This window comes from Marmota flaviventris, chromosome 14 (genome assembly GCF_047511675.1).
Source record: "Marmota flaviventris isolate mMarFla1 chromosome 14, mMarFla1.hap1, whole genome shotgun sequence".
NCBI lineage: Eukaryota > Metazoa > Chordata > Mammalia > Rodentia > Sciuridae > Marmota > Marmota flaviventris.
The window spans coordinates 7,555,833-7,572,264 of NC_092511.1; the positions used below are offsets into that span (position 1 = coordinate 7,555,833).

General features: G+C 41.7%; 1 protein-coding gene across 3 annotated transcripts in view; it reads right to left on the reverse strand.

Annotated features, from left to right (window-relative positions):
• Positions 1 to 13,120, reverse strand: part of E2f6 (E2F transcription factor 6) — a 30,057-nt gene extending 16,937 nt beyond the window's left edge. For 2 of the 3 annotated variants that reach the window (XM_071601335.1, XM_071601337.1), the window contains exons 1-5: positions 12,744 to 13,120; positions 7,197 to 7,251; positions 2,910 to 3,126; positions 1,662 to 1,818; positions 43 to 156 (exon numbers count right to left, since the gene is read on the reverse strand). In XM_071601335.1, coding sequence (XP_071457436.1) covers positions 43 to 156; positions 1,662 to 1,818; positions 2,910 to 3,126; positions 7,197 to 7,251; positions 12,744 to 13,109 — 909 coding nt within the window. In that variant the 5' untranslated portion in view covers positions 13,110 to 13,120. The remainder of the gene's footprint in view (positions 1 to 42; positions 157 to 1,661; positions 1,819 to 2,909; positions 3,127 to 7,196; positions 7,252 to 12,743) is intronic. The other variant, XM_071601336.1, reaches the window with a different exon arrangement.
• Positions 13,121 to 16,432: the final 3,312 nt, after the last annotated feature.

Below are 16,432 nucleotides of genomic sequence, written 5' to 3' on the forward strand. Positions count from 1 at the left end.
ACCTCTCTCCTTAAATATTTGGTAAAAGGAAGGGCTACCTACTTCTTTGGGAGCTGGAACATCCAATCTGGTTTCTTCTGGAGCTTTAACTGCAATAACAATCTGTTCGTGGAAGGCTTGAATGCTATGAATATCTTGATACGTTACATACGCTAGTGTAAAAATCAGTCAAGGATCTCTAAGCAGAGTGCTGTATACTGGGTAGATAATTTAGCTCTTATAATAAATGAAAGAAAGTGTTAAAACATCTTTAGTTCTTATGAGATGCAAACTGACATCTAAGGCAAGCAGGAAAAAATTATTTCATACTTTGAAATGTCATGATGACAACTTCTAGAGAAGAATATTAATTAAGTCTGAGTTTGTAACATAAACACAATTCGCAAAGGTGCAGAGATTCTCCTTTATAGGAAGGGGATATATTCTGAGACCCTAGTGGGTGTCTAAAACCACAGACAGTATAGTACCCTAAATATACTATACTTTTTTAATACATATATACCTATGATGAAGTTTTTTTTATAGCAGGTAGATTAATAATAATAAAATAATTAAAACAATACACTGTCATAGAAGTAGTTTAAAACATATGAATTATTTCTGGAATTTTCCATTTAACATATATGGACCACAGTTGACTGTAGGTAACTGAAACCACAGAAAGCAAGACCACGAATACGGGAAGACTACTATATTCAAATTCACACCCGTTCCCCATTCAGTGCTAGCTCTTACTATGGGAACTTTGGGAAAAAAACATTCTGGATCTGGAGAAGAATCCCCTAACATGAAAGAAATATAATCTATAAAATGTAAAAATTTTTACTACTTAAGAAATATTTTTGGTTACCCCAGCATCCTTCCTTCCTGTGCACTTTGTGGCTGGCTGCAGTGATGTGAGCATGCTTTGTCTTCCTCCTAGTAACGGTACCATGGGAATAGAAGCTGTGCCTGCCAAGGGAAGTGTTAAGCAAGCTGGAAGCATAGGGCAAGTCAGAGTCAGTGACACCCCCACAAAAGGCACCCCAAGGTAACAGGCATGAAGGTCCAGGGGACCCAGAGAAGGTCAGCACCAAAACCAAGCCTCTCCTCAGTCCCAATATTGAGCTTCAGAGGAGGGCAGATATCCAGCAGCAGCAGGCTAGTGTGGATGGGAATGGAAATTCCTTTTGTTCCAGAATAAACTTTACTTCACAAATTAGGGAAAACAGGATTTTCGTGAAAAGTAACAAATATTTTACTATGTAGTATAGAGTCCACAAAAATAAGAATGAACTTGTTATTTTAAGTGGAAATTTCAACCTGGATTTGTCCCTGTATATACCATGCAGAATTTAACCTAAGAAACACCATACAAAGATGCCCAAAGCAACAAATGTATTTATTGCTTGTGTAAAATTGAGGTGATACCACCAAATTATACTAAAACTTTTTTTTTTTGGGAGATGAGTTTCACTATGTTCAGTAACTGTTGCCAGGCTGGTCTCAAACTCACGATCCTCATGCCTCAACATCCTAAGTAGCTGAGGTTACAGGGGTGCTCTGCTCTGCTTGGTATTAACTTTTAGAAGTCTAATTCAACACCTAAACCCCCCAAATGACTCTACCACTTAATCTCTTCTGGAAGCAGAAATTTTAAAAAGACATATACTTAAAGGATATCTTTCATTTTCTTTATCATCTGTTAACTCAAATAACTGTTGAGCACAATCCTTAATTAACTCATCCAAAGCATCTTCCATTGCTGATAAGTCTGAAAGTTCCTCTTGCAGCTTCTTTTGTTGGGGTACTGCTCCCAAATTGTTAAGATCAGATCCTCTTAAAAGGGAAGAAGAAGAAAAAAAGCCACCATTAATAACATATAATTGCAACTGCACACGTGAAAAACAAGGAGTATCGGCTACATGATAGTTTCTCTACTAAAATTCTATGGGTCTATATTTTTCCTAGTATGCATGTTCTACCTGAATATATTCATTATTCTTAAGAGATCTTTTATTACTAGTGGTTACTACAGTATGGTATAGCTGAACAACATTTGATATGCACTTTCTCCCCCATTAATCTTCATGATAAGGAACAAAAATAGGGGAAAAGGCTGTCACCTTTATCCTCTGCTTGCTAGTTGTTCAAATCTAATTCTAATCAGTGGTTCAGAATATAGTCTGACATGAACCTCTGAAGCAAACACATTCACATTAGAATTCAATCTGTATTTTTATTGAAAAATAACCTCTTCTAACATTTAATTACTTAAGAGTCATTTTATGGTCTTTGCATTTTTCATTTGCCTGAAAGGTATTTATAATTTACAGGCTAGAACCCTTTCGTCTTGATCCAAAATACCTGCCCTAGTTTAACGTTTTTTTCTTATGCACATGTGCATACACATACACATGCCTCATGTATGCCTTAATCCCAAGGTCAGACTCTCCATGGGATCTTCTTAAATCATGTCTAGTCTATAGCAATTATCTTTTCGACATTAATTCCAATTTCTTTCTTTTTACATTCAGGCCAATGTATTATGGAATATTGATTCACAGTTGATTTGCATCCTAATTATCTGGGGTACTAAGAATCTGATTCCTGCCCCTCCCCCAACACTACTAAATGACAACTCCTGGGAAGCCTGTAGGTGTCTATCAGACTGCTTTGTGACAATCAGTTTTCAACCTTAACAGATTACATTTCCCCCTGACATCAGCAGAACTAAGGAAATACTTAAAAACAGCAGGAAAAAAAAAAAAAAAAACCTACATAACCCATCTTATGATCTTGAAAACCAAGAATCATGCTACTTTGTTTATATCACCAACCACTGCTAATACCTCACTTGGGTCAAGTACGGGATCATTACTTAACAAGGAGTGGGGGAAAAGGCAACGAAACATTTTTGACCAACTCACATCCATCGAATATGGTTCTTAGATTTTTTCTCAACGAGGTCAATTCCGTCTAAGACATTGGTAATGTCATAGACCCTTCGTTTTCGCACTCCCAGTTTTGTTGCAACCTTGTTTAAGTCGAGAATGCCCCCAGGGGCAGATCTGACGAGATCCATAAATTTTCTAGTTAAGTAAACTAGTGATACATCAAAACGAGGTCTCTTCACTTTTAGAGCTTCTGGGAAACAAACACATTCATAAAATTTCAAGTAACATTTCTCAAATCATTTAAACATTCATTTCCTCCTTATCAGAAAGCAGACCCTTAGGGGGCCGGGGTTGTGGCTCAGCGGTAGAGCACTCGCCTAGCATGCGTGCGCCCTGGGTTCGATCCTCAGCACCACATAAATAAAGGTATTGTGTCCAACTACAATTAAAAAATAAATACTTAAAAAAAAAGAAAGCAGACATAGAAATTTATACACACTGACCAAATCATAGAAATTTATACACACTGACCAAATCATAGCTAATTTCTATGAAGTCAATTTCTTGAGTTGGACAAAAAATTCATAAGTCTATCCTAGTTCTCAACAAAGGCTTTTGGTTTCCATAAAGGAGTATTTGAGATATGCAACCAGTTTCCCTTGAATATATTTATTTTTAGAAGTCCAAACATTTTTGAAACAGGATTAAAATTGATGTTGAAAATTAATTTTCTCTTTTGGTCTTTAAGTATACTTTAGAGAACAAAGGCAAAGACCTGGCTTTTATTATTACTATGTTTTGATGTTTCTATTCATGCCATAGGATAACCATGTCTGATGAAGTATTTGAAAGTCCCAACTAGTTTTCTATTAGGACAATTATGATACATTTTTAAAAAAACATTTGTTTTTTAAAATATTCATTACTGGGCTGGGGATGTGGTTCAAGCGGTAACGTGTTCGCCTGGCATGCGCGGGGTGCTGGGTTGGATCCTCAGCACCACATAAAAATAAAACAGAGATGTGTGTCCACCGAAACCTAAAAAATATTAAAAAAATTCTCTCTCTTAAAAAATATTTATTACTCTATATTAATAAACACATGAAAGGAAACAAATCTCTTTAATTTTACTCATCTACTGTGACAATTTGTGGACTTCATGCAACAAGCCTCAACATATTTGCATGTCAATATGGAGATATAGTTTTTACAAGCAGAAACAGCAAGGCACCATTGCATAACATGCCCTTTTAATGCTGTGCACATTCTGACAAGTGTATCCACTATTCCTAACAGCTGCATATTTGACCACATGAAGTAACTGCTGAGGGGATCCTCACACTGGCAACTCAGACCATCTCCAACTTTACTATTTGGCTTACTCCAATGGACCGCCTTGTTATAAAAATTATTGTATATACCCTTAATTCTTTCCTGTAGACAAATTCCAAGATGTAGAACTGCTGAGTTAGAGTATTTTTAAGGAATTTTGATTTGTGCTACTAAACTGCTCTACAGCTTGTAGGCTGTATCATTATGTAGCGTATCAGGGCTTTATCTCATGTGCCTGAATATTATCATCCATCTTTTCTAATTTGATACTACAAAAAAGTTCTCATGCCAGGTGCAGTAGCACATGCCTATAATCCCAGCAGCTTTGTAGGCAGAGGCAAGAGGATCACAAGTTCAAAGCTAGCCTCATCAACTTAGCAAGACCGTGTCTCAAACTAAAAAAATAAAAAGAGCTACCCAACCTCCCCACAACCAGCAGAACTCTTTCTCAGAACCACTCCAGAGTCTTGCTCCATTTTTACAAGATCACTGGTAGTTGTTCTAAGAACAAAAGCACATATTTTATAATATTAACATTTTCCCTATGACACTCAATTCCTAGACTTAAGATTAAACAGGAATAAATCAGGAATTTAACAGTTTTTTAAACTGAAAGTAGACAAAAGGAACAATTTCATGACAAATCTTAGATTATAAATGAGAAATTCTAACTTTAAAAACCATATATTTAATTACACTATTAATAAAATTTGAGTCTCATAAATCCAGGATAAGTACATTCCTAGGATATTAACCACATAATAAAGAACATATCTAACTCAATACCTACACCATGAAAGTTGCCACAGGGATATAAATGTGAATAAAAAGATCTTCAGGGCATCTCAGAGTCTAACAAGGAGGTCTATTATAACCTTGAGCTAAGTGCTCAGACAGGTGTGCAAAGTCATTTGAGAACATGAAATACAACCTTTACTGGAGTAGGAACTGGAGACACCTGATAGGAGCATGCTGGGAACAGCACAGAAAGATGAGGAGATGTCCCTACTGTTGAGGGAGGCAGAGAAAACACCAGGTCTAAGGACAAAGCAGCACTGGCAAACAAGGAGCAGTCATGGAACTTGCAAGCGGTGCAGCCCCAGGGATAGATGAGGTCAGCAGGGTACTGGGGATGAGGCTGCAGCCTTAAGCAAGGGGCAACTTGAAGACCTTGTCTTTTTATCAACCCCTTTCTCTACTACCTTGTCATTTTGAAAGACAGCAGGTGTCCTATAGATGTGATACAAATAAATAAAATCAAATATGTGAGGAGTTAGGGTTTCTCTACAGGTCGTACAGCACCACTGAAGAACTCAGACTGAAAGATATCATAATCCCATTTCTGCATTAGAAAAATCATACTGGTTGCAGAGGGAAGGGGTGGGCTGAATAAGGCTCTTAAGCCACAAGTGTGGAACTGAATCTTGACTTTCAGCAATCTTTCTGGACCTCCATTTATTCACTTTACAAAATATGGACTATAGCCAGGCACAGTGGTGCATGCCTATAATCCCAGCAACTCAGAAGGCTGAGGCAGGAGGATCACAAATTCAAGGTCAACCTCAGCAACTTAGGGAGATTCTAAGCAACTTAGTCTCAAAATGGAAAATAAAGAGCAAGGAATTTTGCTCAGTGGTAAAGTGACTCTGGCTCAATCCCCAGTACCAAAATAAACAAATAATAGTTGATACCTATATTTTGAAGTGTTGTGATAATTCATGTGAAAAGCTTAATATAATACCAGGTGTTATATGAGGTCAATAAATGTGAGATGGCATTTTAAGATAGTGATATGAAACAGACGAAAAACACCTCAAAGGTAAAGCTGACTAAATCCAGAGACATGAATACTGCAGCAGGGGTTAAAGAAAATTAGGATGGATATAGTTATAAGACTTATATTTGGGCATCTATGCTCTAAGACCCCATTAGGGATCAAATTAAGAGGAAATCAGGGGTGGGACAATTTATCACAAAGATGTCCCAAACAATAGGGAACTAGGGCACTTGATACCCCAAAAATATGCAGAGGTTTAGCCGGAAAGAGTCAATGGAATTCCAAGCAAGAGACTGTCTTCATGTGTACTGCTAAATGTCTTAAGTTTTTTAGGGGATAAATAATATACCTCACAGAGGAATCTGAGGAAAATATCCTCAAATGTAGATTTTTCAGTTCATTTTCTGCAGTCCTGGTGACTGAACCCAGGGCCTCAGACATACTAAGCAAGTACTCTACCACTAAGCTATATCCCCAGTTTTTAAATTTTATTTGAGACAGGGTCTCAGTAAAATTGCCCTGGTGTGGCTTTGAAATTGCGATCTTTCTGCCTCAACCTCCTGAGTAGATGGATTAAGGGTAGGTGCCACCACACTCAATTTATTTTAAATCAATAAACAGTTATTGTATCTATTGATGAGATACAAGGTGATATTTTGATACATGTACAAACTGCTGAACACTCAAATCAGGCTAATTAGCATCTCCATCACCTCAAATATTTATCATTTCTTTGTGATAAGACCATTTTAAATTCTGTCTTTCAGCCATTTTGAAACACACATTAACTATAGTCACCCTGTGTGCAAGCGAACACTAGAAACCATTGCTCTCCTCTAACTGAACCATCAATCAAGGTGTCTCCTTCCCATCAACCTCATACCTTCCTCAGCTCTGGGTAAACACCATTCTACCATCTCCATAAGTCTGATGGGTTCAGATCCCACCTGTGAGTTATGTGTATTATTTTTGACTGTTCTTTTAAAATGACATGTCTAAAGCAATGGGAAATGAACTGGCCTTTATGCACATCATTCAGCTCACAACTTTCAGGACATTTTACTAAAATTTCAAAATCACATTTCAGTGTTCCAATAGTACATTTTGTTTATTATTTTGGTTCTCACAGCCTCATGTACATTTAAAATAAATCATTTTTACTATATTAAATTCAACTACAGAATGTAAAATCTATTCAGGAATCAACTTACTTCTCATGGACACATATTGTACATTATCTTCTAAATTAATCCTTATTTTCGATGGCTGAAAAAAAGAAGATATAAAAATTTAATTTAGCAATTTAAAAACAGCATTTTACTGCATAATACAAAGCCTCCCCACTCTCACCTTGAGGTAATTAATTTGGGTGTGAGAAAACTAGTATGTCCAAAATATAGCTATTCTACTTGTAATCATGACTGACAATGTTCACAGATTTAGGTTTCTCAGACTGCATGAGCTCCCTATGGAAGTAGGAAAGAAAGGAAGGGAGAGGATGGAAATATGTACATAAGAATTTATTACTGAATACATGCTAATGTATTGACTGCAGTATAAGGATTAAAAAGAATACAATGATCATTAAGACTGTCGGCGACTCTGGAAAGCTCAGCAGAGGTAGAAGATAGTCTCAACCACAAATGCTCACCCCCTGCTATTTAAGTGGATGGTTCCAAAAAAATTTGCTCACAAATTCTGAAGAGTCAGCCATGCATTACCATTATAATTAACCTAAGAGTGGCAGCACTTCTGATAATGGAAAAAAATGCACACTAGGAACCTTGGTATCACAGAAATAAAATTTTCTTTTCAATTCCTGAAACAACTAGGAAATTGGTAGCACCTTATCAAGGCTCTCACCATTTGCCAGTTGCTTAGAGATTATCAAAGTTTGCATATACAGCTGCAACACATTTAGAAACTGCCCCCCCCAAATAAAATAAAATCTTACAATAAAACCATGTGAATAGAAACCCACAACGGCCTTGTCTTGGAAAGCATTATCAAGATGTTGTGTTTCCAGACAGGCTATCATCAGTTCTTGTCTTAGTGAAAAAATTGTTCTATAAAGCACAACTAACGTAGTGATTCCCACAGGTGCTCTAAGGAGAGAATCAACAGGAGTACTGTAAATGCACCCAGTCAGAGAAGTCAAAGAAGAGTTCACAGGGAAAGTGGCCTGCCCCTGAATTTTGATGGGTAAGCCAGATTTTGCCTCAATAATAAACTATGGGAGGGGAAAAAAATAGGATCCCTAGTACAGGAAATCAAATAAAGATGTGAGAATATAAACTGCATAGTGCTTTTTAAGAACCCACCTGTGTGACCATGTGAAAGTGACTTTGTTTTGAAGCTGACAAGCACCATATAAAGATCATGCTAAGGAGCCTGGACTCATGTCACATGCAGTGGAGAATCACCAAAGATTTATGAACAAGACTGTGATATAATCAAATTCACAGTTTAAAAACATGATACAAGTAGGATAGAAATATGGCAAAAGGACTGGGGTTGGGGAGGCCTGAGGTCAGGTAATGTTATGGTTTAGATATGAGGTAATTCCCCAAAGCTCTTGTGTGAGACAATGCAAGAAGGTTAGAGGTGAATGACTGGGTTGAGATGTAACGTAATAGTGCATTAATCCCCGGATAGGGATTAACTGGGTGGTAACTATAGGCAGGTAGGGTGTGGGTCTCTGGAGTTTGTTTTGTCCTTGTTGAGCAGAGCTCTCCCTGCTTCCCGGGGTGATGTTCTTAGCCACTTTCCTCTACCACACTCTTCCATCATCATGTTCTCTGCCTCACCTTCAGCCAGCCCAGAGCAATGAAGTTGGGCGTCTATGGACTGAGACCTAGAGCCCAAAATAAATTTTTCCTTTCCCAATTACTTTTGTCTATCTTTTGGTCACAGTGATGAAAAAAAACTGACTAAAACAGGTGAGCAGCTAAGAAGCTGTCTACATCAGTGCTGCAAATCTTTGGCATGATGATTTCCTTATCATTTACAACCAGACAATAACATCAGGGAGCAAGTGACCTTAATAGAGAGGAATTCTGTTTAGATAAGAGTTCCACAGTAAAACTAGTTTAGATCTGACAGGAGCACTAGGCCTGCAGGGGCATGATCACTGCTGCTGGGAATGCCTGTCCTGGGGGCAGGGACTATGTCTGCCAACCTCTCTTCAGCAGCGCTAATGACAGTGACTTGCAAACACAGCATACAACAGCAGAACACTGGAGCAGCCCAAGGATAGTCAAACAACAGACAAGTATGACAAACTGTCAATGCCGTTTTTACATTTAACCCCTCTCCTCACAGAGTATGAGATAAGGGCTAGCTATTAGAACAAGATTCTTGAATGAAAAAACCCATCCTTACCACAATGATGTGAAACTCATGTAAACAAACATCATAAACTGTTACACATGCGCTCACTGGTGCTTTGTTGCATAGGTTCTGGTTTTGGGGTTTTTTTTTTTGGTAGCAGGGATTGAATCCAAGGGTGCTTACCCACTTAGCTACATTCTCAGCCCCTTCGTAGTTTTGAGACAGTTTCATTAAGTTTCTTGGAGCCTTGCCAAGTCGCTGAGGCTGGCTTTGATCCTCCTGCCTCAGCCTCCTGACTCGCTGGGATTACAGTCTTGTGCCACCATTCCCAGCAGAGGTTCTGTTCTTAAAGCAGAGTGTATGCCAAGCCCTGCATACACTGGTTTCCAAACAGACTGCCTATTGTCTGCTCTCCCCATATTCTAGAAGGGAATCTTTTCTGCTCTTTACCCTTCATCCATTGTCTCCTCTTGTTCACAGCCTGGGACAGGGATAATACCCCCAATTAGGTATAACAAGATAAGAAAAAAGGCTTTCCTTTCCCCACATTCTGTAAATGCAGTTCCATTACATACCAGTTACAATGCAGGGAAACACGTTCTAAGCATGTTCATTCACCGCCCCCCCCCCTTGAATATAAAAACACTCTTTGTTTTGGCAGAATCCCAACTCTGTCCACCCCAGAACTAGATATCCTTTATAGACAGTCTGTCTGTATCTTAGTTGCAACACATCCAGAGAAAGCAGAAGCCTTCAACTGGACATCACAAAGGACAGCCTCAACAGCACACACTTCCCTAGGAACCTACAGCTCCTGACAGGCAAATCGGCATACTTTGACAAGTTCCAAGTTATTTCACTACTGCTTCAAATCCCCCATGTACGGATCTACACTTCCAAATTTGAGACCTCAAAGGAGAGCATGCCAACCTTGTCCCTATTATTTGTGGCTGCAGTTTGAAATGACCTTATAAATATCTTTAAAGGTGGGAGAGAAAAAAAAAAAAAAGGTAAATTTTAGGGACTAACATTCTAAGCACTGCCTCCAACTTGATCAAAAATTTCTGTATAGATGCCTCTCTGTACCAACTCCCTGTTTGGTGAGCAATACTTCTACAAGAGCTCTTTGGAAACATACCTTTCTCTGAGGTGACTCTATTCTCCTCACCCATTCAGATTTTCCTTATTTTTCAATAATGCAAGCTAACTTCATCTCTAATCAATACTAGTTTCTCTCTGCTCAAAATTCCAGACAATTTTCAAGCTGCTTATCTAGGCAACACTCAACAAGATACACAACTCATTTTTGAACAGCTTTAAAGTACCTACTTTGTTCAGAAACTGTCTGCAGAATCTTTTTACACAGGCAACAAACAATGTACAACAATAAAAAAGACAGTCACTACACTCAGGAATCTGCAAAGGCTGGAGCAAATAAGCACAGAGTGCTATGGGAACACAAATGAGTGTCTATCCGTCCTGAGTTCAGGGAAGATTCTTCAGACAAGTAACTTATAAATCTATACCTGAAACACCATAGCACTTTTTACACACACAGGAAAATGCGTGTTTAAAAAAGTTTTGTTTTGAAAGGCAGAATAGGCTGTATGGCCTACACGTATGTAGGCAGTTCGACCTGGACCAGAAGAAAGCAAATGTGATGACCAGGGGAGCAAAAGAATATGGAAAACTTAGCAACTATAAACAGTTAAGAAAAGATAAACCCAGGGTGAGCTTGTTAAGAAGTTTCTACTCTATCCTGAGAGCACTAGGGAACCACAACAGAGTCCTTTAGCCAAAAGCCAAGATCAAAAACAGACTTTTTAAAAAGATCATTAGTTATACGTGGAGCACACCCTGGAAAGTGAGAGCAAGAATGGAAGCAGGAAAATGGCTGGTCAGGAAGACACTGCAATAGTCTGAAAGATGGACAATGACAGAGATGTACTGATGATTAATTACTTCGACTGGGGGGTCAGTTTAGATAAGGAAAAAGGCAAAGATGATACCTAGAACGCTAGCTTGGGCAATGTGGTGGGGTGACACCATTTACTAAAATAGGACGTGGAAGTTGCAGCTTGCTTTGGCAAGAAGATAATGAATTCCGTTTAAGACATAGAAGTTTACATAGGAATGCCTAGAAGACAGCAGGAAAGCTTTGAGCTGGGTTTACAGATTTGAGAGTTGTTATGATGTGACTGAAAGGACCAGAGTGAATAAGACTTCAAGGGATGTGTGTATCTTCTACATGCAAAGTTAAGTGGTTTACCCAGAGTGAGAATTTAGAGCTTTTACCAAATTTTCAAAGATTAAGACTACCAATACAGATGGTATCAGACATCACAGGAGTAATGAATGATCTCCCACATGAAGAAAGTGAGGGGTTATGTAGAAAAGTAATCCTGAACAACAGCAACAGGACAGAAGGGGAGGAGGCGGACAGGACAAGAGTTCAGATAAGCAGGTGGAGCACACAGCAAGTGGTATCAAAGGAGTTTCAGAGTGGCCAATCAGGTCAAACTACAGAAAGCCAGGAGTGAAAATGAGCCACCAGAATTGAACTGCTGCTGGAGAACCTGCTTAGGCCAGCCTGACTTCTGCTTAGGGCAGAATTCCCCAGAAGTGGGATGGTGGCAATGAGAGGTGAACAAGTGGACACAAACAACTTTTTCCAGAAGTCTGAGAAGGGGAAGCGATACTGTAAATGGGAGGAGGCAGGGAGTCAAGGAAAGAGATGGATTTAGGGCGTAGTTTAAGTCGTCAAGGATTTATTATCTCGAGTCAGGCATTCTGAGGTTCAGAAAGTTTTCTCCACTTACTGTCTAAACACAGGCAAGTCATCTAACATCTTCAAGTCTGTTCCGACAACTGTAAAACAGGAGTAACCTTAGCCTCTTAGGGCTCTTGTGCGGAACTGAGATGATGCTCACCCATTATTTGGCACGGGGGTTGCGCACGATGACTTTGGTAAATGTTTAGTTATTGCCAATTCTGGGGAGAACCCAGCCAATTAGTTGAAAATATGGAAAGAAACGGGAAAGGATAGATTCATCAAGGGGCTCCGACAACCGCGAAGCACAGGGCATCGGTCTAGAGCAAGAACACGACTCGGTCTTGCTGTCATTTCTCCGTCAAAGTGGACAGATCACGTACGCGAAGGGAAACCGCGGGGTGGCGAACGAGAGCCTCGGGCAAGGTTCAGGATGGCTGCGGTCCAGTGGGAAAATGAGCGGGAGCAGAGAACAGACGTCTGGCTGCAGCCGGGCCGGGCCGACCCAGGCGGCGCCGTCTCCCCGACGCGCAGCCCCGCGGCAGCCCGGGCGTCGCGCGCAGGTGCGGGGAGCAGGCGGGAAGCCGCGCGTCACGTGACGGCGCCCGGGCCGAGGGCCGAAGGCCGGGGCCGGCCAGGGGTCGCCGGCCGCGCTTACCAGCAGGCTCTCCACGTTGATGGGGTCGCGGCAGCGGCGGCGCACCGTCTCCTCCGCCGGGTCCACGAGAAGGCTCGGCAGTCTCCTCGCCGGTCGCTGCTGACTCATGCTGCCGAGCGGGCGCCCCGCGCCCCTCGCGCCTGCGAGCTCTCCCGCCTTCTGCGGCGGGATCGAGCGGCACCCCCGACGCGCCGGCTTCCCAATGCCGGGCACGGAGCAGGCTCGCGGCCTCCTGGAGGGCGCCGCCTGGCTCGGCCGCCCCGCCCGCCGCGGCCCCACGAGCCCGTGAGCTCCCGCCGCCGCCGCCGCGAGGGGACGAGGGTGACCCGCCGCGGTCAGGACGCCGGGCCCGCCATCTTCCCGCATGCGCAGTGCGCCGCCCCGTCTGCGCATGCCCGCCGCTCTCCGGGCGCTCCCACGCACTGGTCAGCGCCGCGCGCCGGCAGCCGGGAAACCCGGAGAGCGGAATCCGCGAAGAGGATGGCGAGGGAAATAGAAGAGGTGGAGCGGGGATTCCGGGACCAGGAGCGGGCGAGAGAAAGGAGGCGGCGGGGAAGAGCGCAATCTCTCCGCAATTCTTGATGTCAGTACGCGGGTTCGGAGCGTTCAGGAAGGTCATCTGATTCCTGATGACATTCACACGTCTCCTGAGCTGACTGGCGCGGACGGTCGGTGAATGTTGGTAACCCACCGTCCTGGGATTCAGTGCTCCCTTCGCTCCTTTTTATTTGAAGAAGCAATTATTGATAGCGCATGTGTCAGGTATTGGGTTAGACTCGGGAGATGCTTATTCGAATAAACAGAGCATTTTAAGCTGAATTCATAAATTGTCTTCTGGCTCCCTCTACTTAAAATTAGAAGACTAAACCAGTTATTAATCTCTGTCTCAGTTTTCTCATCTGTAAATTGGAATAATGACAGTACTTACCTCAAGGTGGCAAAGATTAAATGACTGAATAAGTAAATCACTTAAACAGGGACTAGCACTTTTGAATAAAAAGGTAATACAGCAGGTTCCAGTGGCCCACATCTGCACTGCAATCCCAGCTACAGGGGAAGCTGGGCAGGAGGATTACAAGTCTTGAGGCCGACTTGGGCAAGTTAGTGAGACTCTGGTTCAAAATAAATAAAACATGGATGGTGGCTGTCGTCAGTGGTAGAGTGCTTGCCTGCATGTATGAGACCCTGGTTCCATCCCCAGTGTGTGTATGTGGTGGGGGGCAATGCATGGAAGTTCAAGGTTTGCAGGGAGTCACCAAAGTTCCTATCGCCAGACTAGGGGCTTCTAGTTGCCAGCCAAGAAGCGAAGCCAGTGACAAAGGCTTCCTCAGGAAGTTGGCTTTACTAGACTGTAAACTTACCGAGGTTAGAGGTCTTCTCTAATTTTTATGAGCGTCTAGCACAGAGCCTGGCACTTGGCAAGTGCTCAGTAGATGTTTGCTAAAGGAATTACTAGATACAATCTCACTCTAACATTGCGTTTTGTTGCAGAGTGGAGAGTTACCCAGAAGAGTTAGGAGAGCCTTTACCAACTGGAGTCCCCAAGAGCAGTAAGTTCTGGAGACCAGGCATTGCGTTTTAATGCCTGGCATTCTGCATATATTTTTCTCATGTAAATTTCATATCAAAACTGAAGACTAGGTACTGTTCTGCCCAATTTCCAGATCAGGAAAACGAAGATCAGTGAGATTGCAGAAATTACCCAGTGTCCTAGCTGGAGAGTGGGGAGGTGCAGAATTTGATTTTAGAAATGAGTATTTTCATTGGCTATTCGGATCACCAAGAAGAGTTTTCGACTATATTTTTACAGCTAGAAGTGGGGTTGGGCAAGTTAAGGTGGAATGTCAGTCAGGAGGTGGTGGCAGTTTCTCTAGACTAAGGAGAGAGACTGAGTACAACAGGGAGTGCCACGCCAATGGTTCAGTCTGCAGACGCTACACCTGTGGCATGACTGTACCCAAGACAATTGTTCACACATTTTGAGCATCTATCATGTGCTTGACGGTAGGTTAGGTGCTGAGGAGAGAACTGAATTCAACAGAGGTTAGTGTTCCAGAGGTTCCCAGTGTGGTGGACAAACAGAAAATGTATTTACTAAATTCAGATATATCTAACACTGTAGCTGCACACAGGAGGAAGGAAAAACAACTGAATTTGGTATGGATTATAGGTGCTTTTTACACACATCTCCCTGTGGGGTTGGATGTTTCCAGGATATAGATGAAGGTACAGAGGCTCAGAGAGGTTAGACGCTGTGTTAAGGTCCTGAGGGGACTCAAACACAGGACTCCAGCCACCAGATCCTTCGCCTTATCCACTATGACTAATAAAATCCCCGTGTGAAGGCAGGTGAGTGAGGCCTTTGGGAGTTGGTTAGGTCACAAGAGAAGACTCCCCTGGAACAGGATGGTGTCCTTCCACAAGCCACCATATGAAGCTGTAGCTAGAAGACAGCTGTGTATGAACCAGGAAGTGAAGTGGGCCTTCACAGACACCACGTCTGCCAGCACCTTGACCTTGGACTTCCCAGCCTCCAGGACAGGGAAAAATGAATTTCTCTTGTATGTGAGTCATCTAACCTATGGTGTACCTTTATAGCAGCCTGGACATACCTCATTACCAGTAAGTGTGGCCTGTGGGCCTCGGCCTCACCATCACCTGGGAGCTTTTGAGAACAGCAAACTCTCTGGCCCTACCTGACCCATGAACTAGAAACTCTGAGGGTTTGGTTGTACTCTACAAGGCACTGGCCCAGTCCCTTATTTTCTAGATGAGGAAACTAATCCTTAACCTGTCTCCAAGTTCCTAAAACCTCCAAATTGATTCTTGGCTAAATCAAAGCCATGTTAACTTCTAATGCAGCATTTGGTGTTTGAGGGTTTAGAACAAATGCCAGTGTTCACACTTATCTTTGCCTTCTCTGAGTATGCTGTTAAAACCTAATCCCTAACGGATGTTAATGGTATTTGGAATTGGGTGCTCCAGGGGGTACTTATGATAGAGTCATGAGGGTGGGATCCTCATAATTGCATTTGTGGCTTCATAAGAACAGGAAGAGATAAGCAAGTTAGCAGGCTTGCTGTGCCTGCCATGTGATACCCCTGCAAGAAGCCCTTACCAGACACCAACCAGATGCTGGCACCGTGGTTCCTGGGCTTCCTAGCCTCAGAATTGTAAGAAGTAGGGGCTGGGGTTTGGCTCAGCAGTAGAGCATTCGCCTAGCATGTGCAAGGCCCTTGGTTCAGTCCTCAGCACCACATAAAAATAAATAAAATAAAGGTATTGTGTCCAACTACAACTAAAAAATAAATATTAAAAAAAAAGAATTGTAAGAAATAAATTTCTTTTTTTTTTTTATAAATTACCCACTCTCAGATATTCAGTTATAGTAACAGAAAAAGGAATAAGACAACATTGGTACCAAGAAGTAGGGCTGTTGGTAGTAATGAATACCTGAAAATGTGGAAATAGCTTTGGATCTAGGTAATGGGTAGAAACCGTAATAGTTTTGAAATTAACTGCCATGAATGGAACATTTAGGGTGATTCTGTTGAGGGTTCAGAAGGAGACAAAAAGGTTAGAGAAAGTTTTGGAACTCAGAGATTGGCTAAGTAGTTCCACCAGAATTCTGATAGAAATGTGGATAGCAGTGACCATCTGATGAGGTCTAAGGTGGAAATGAGTAATAT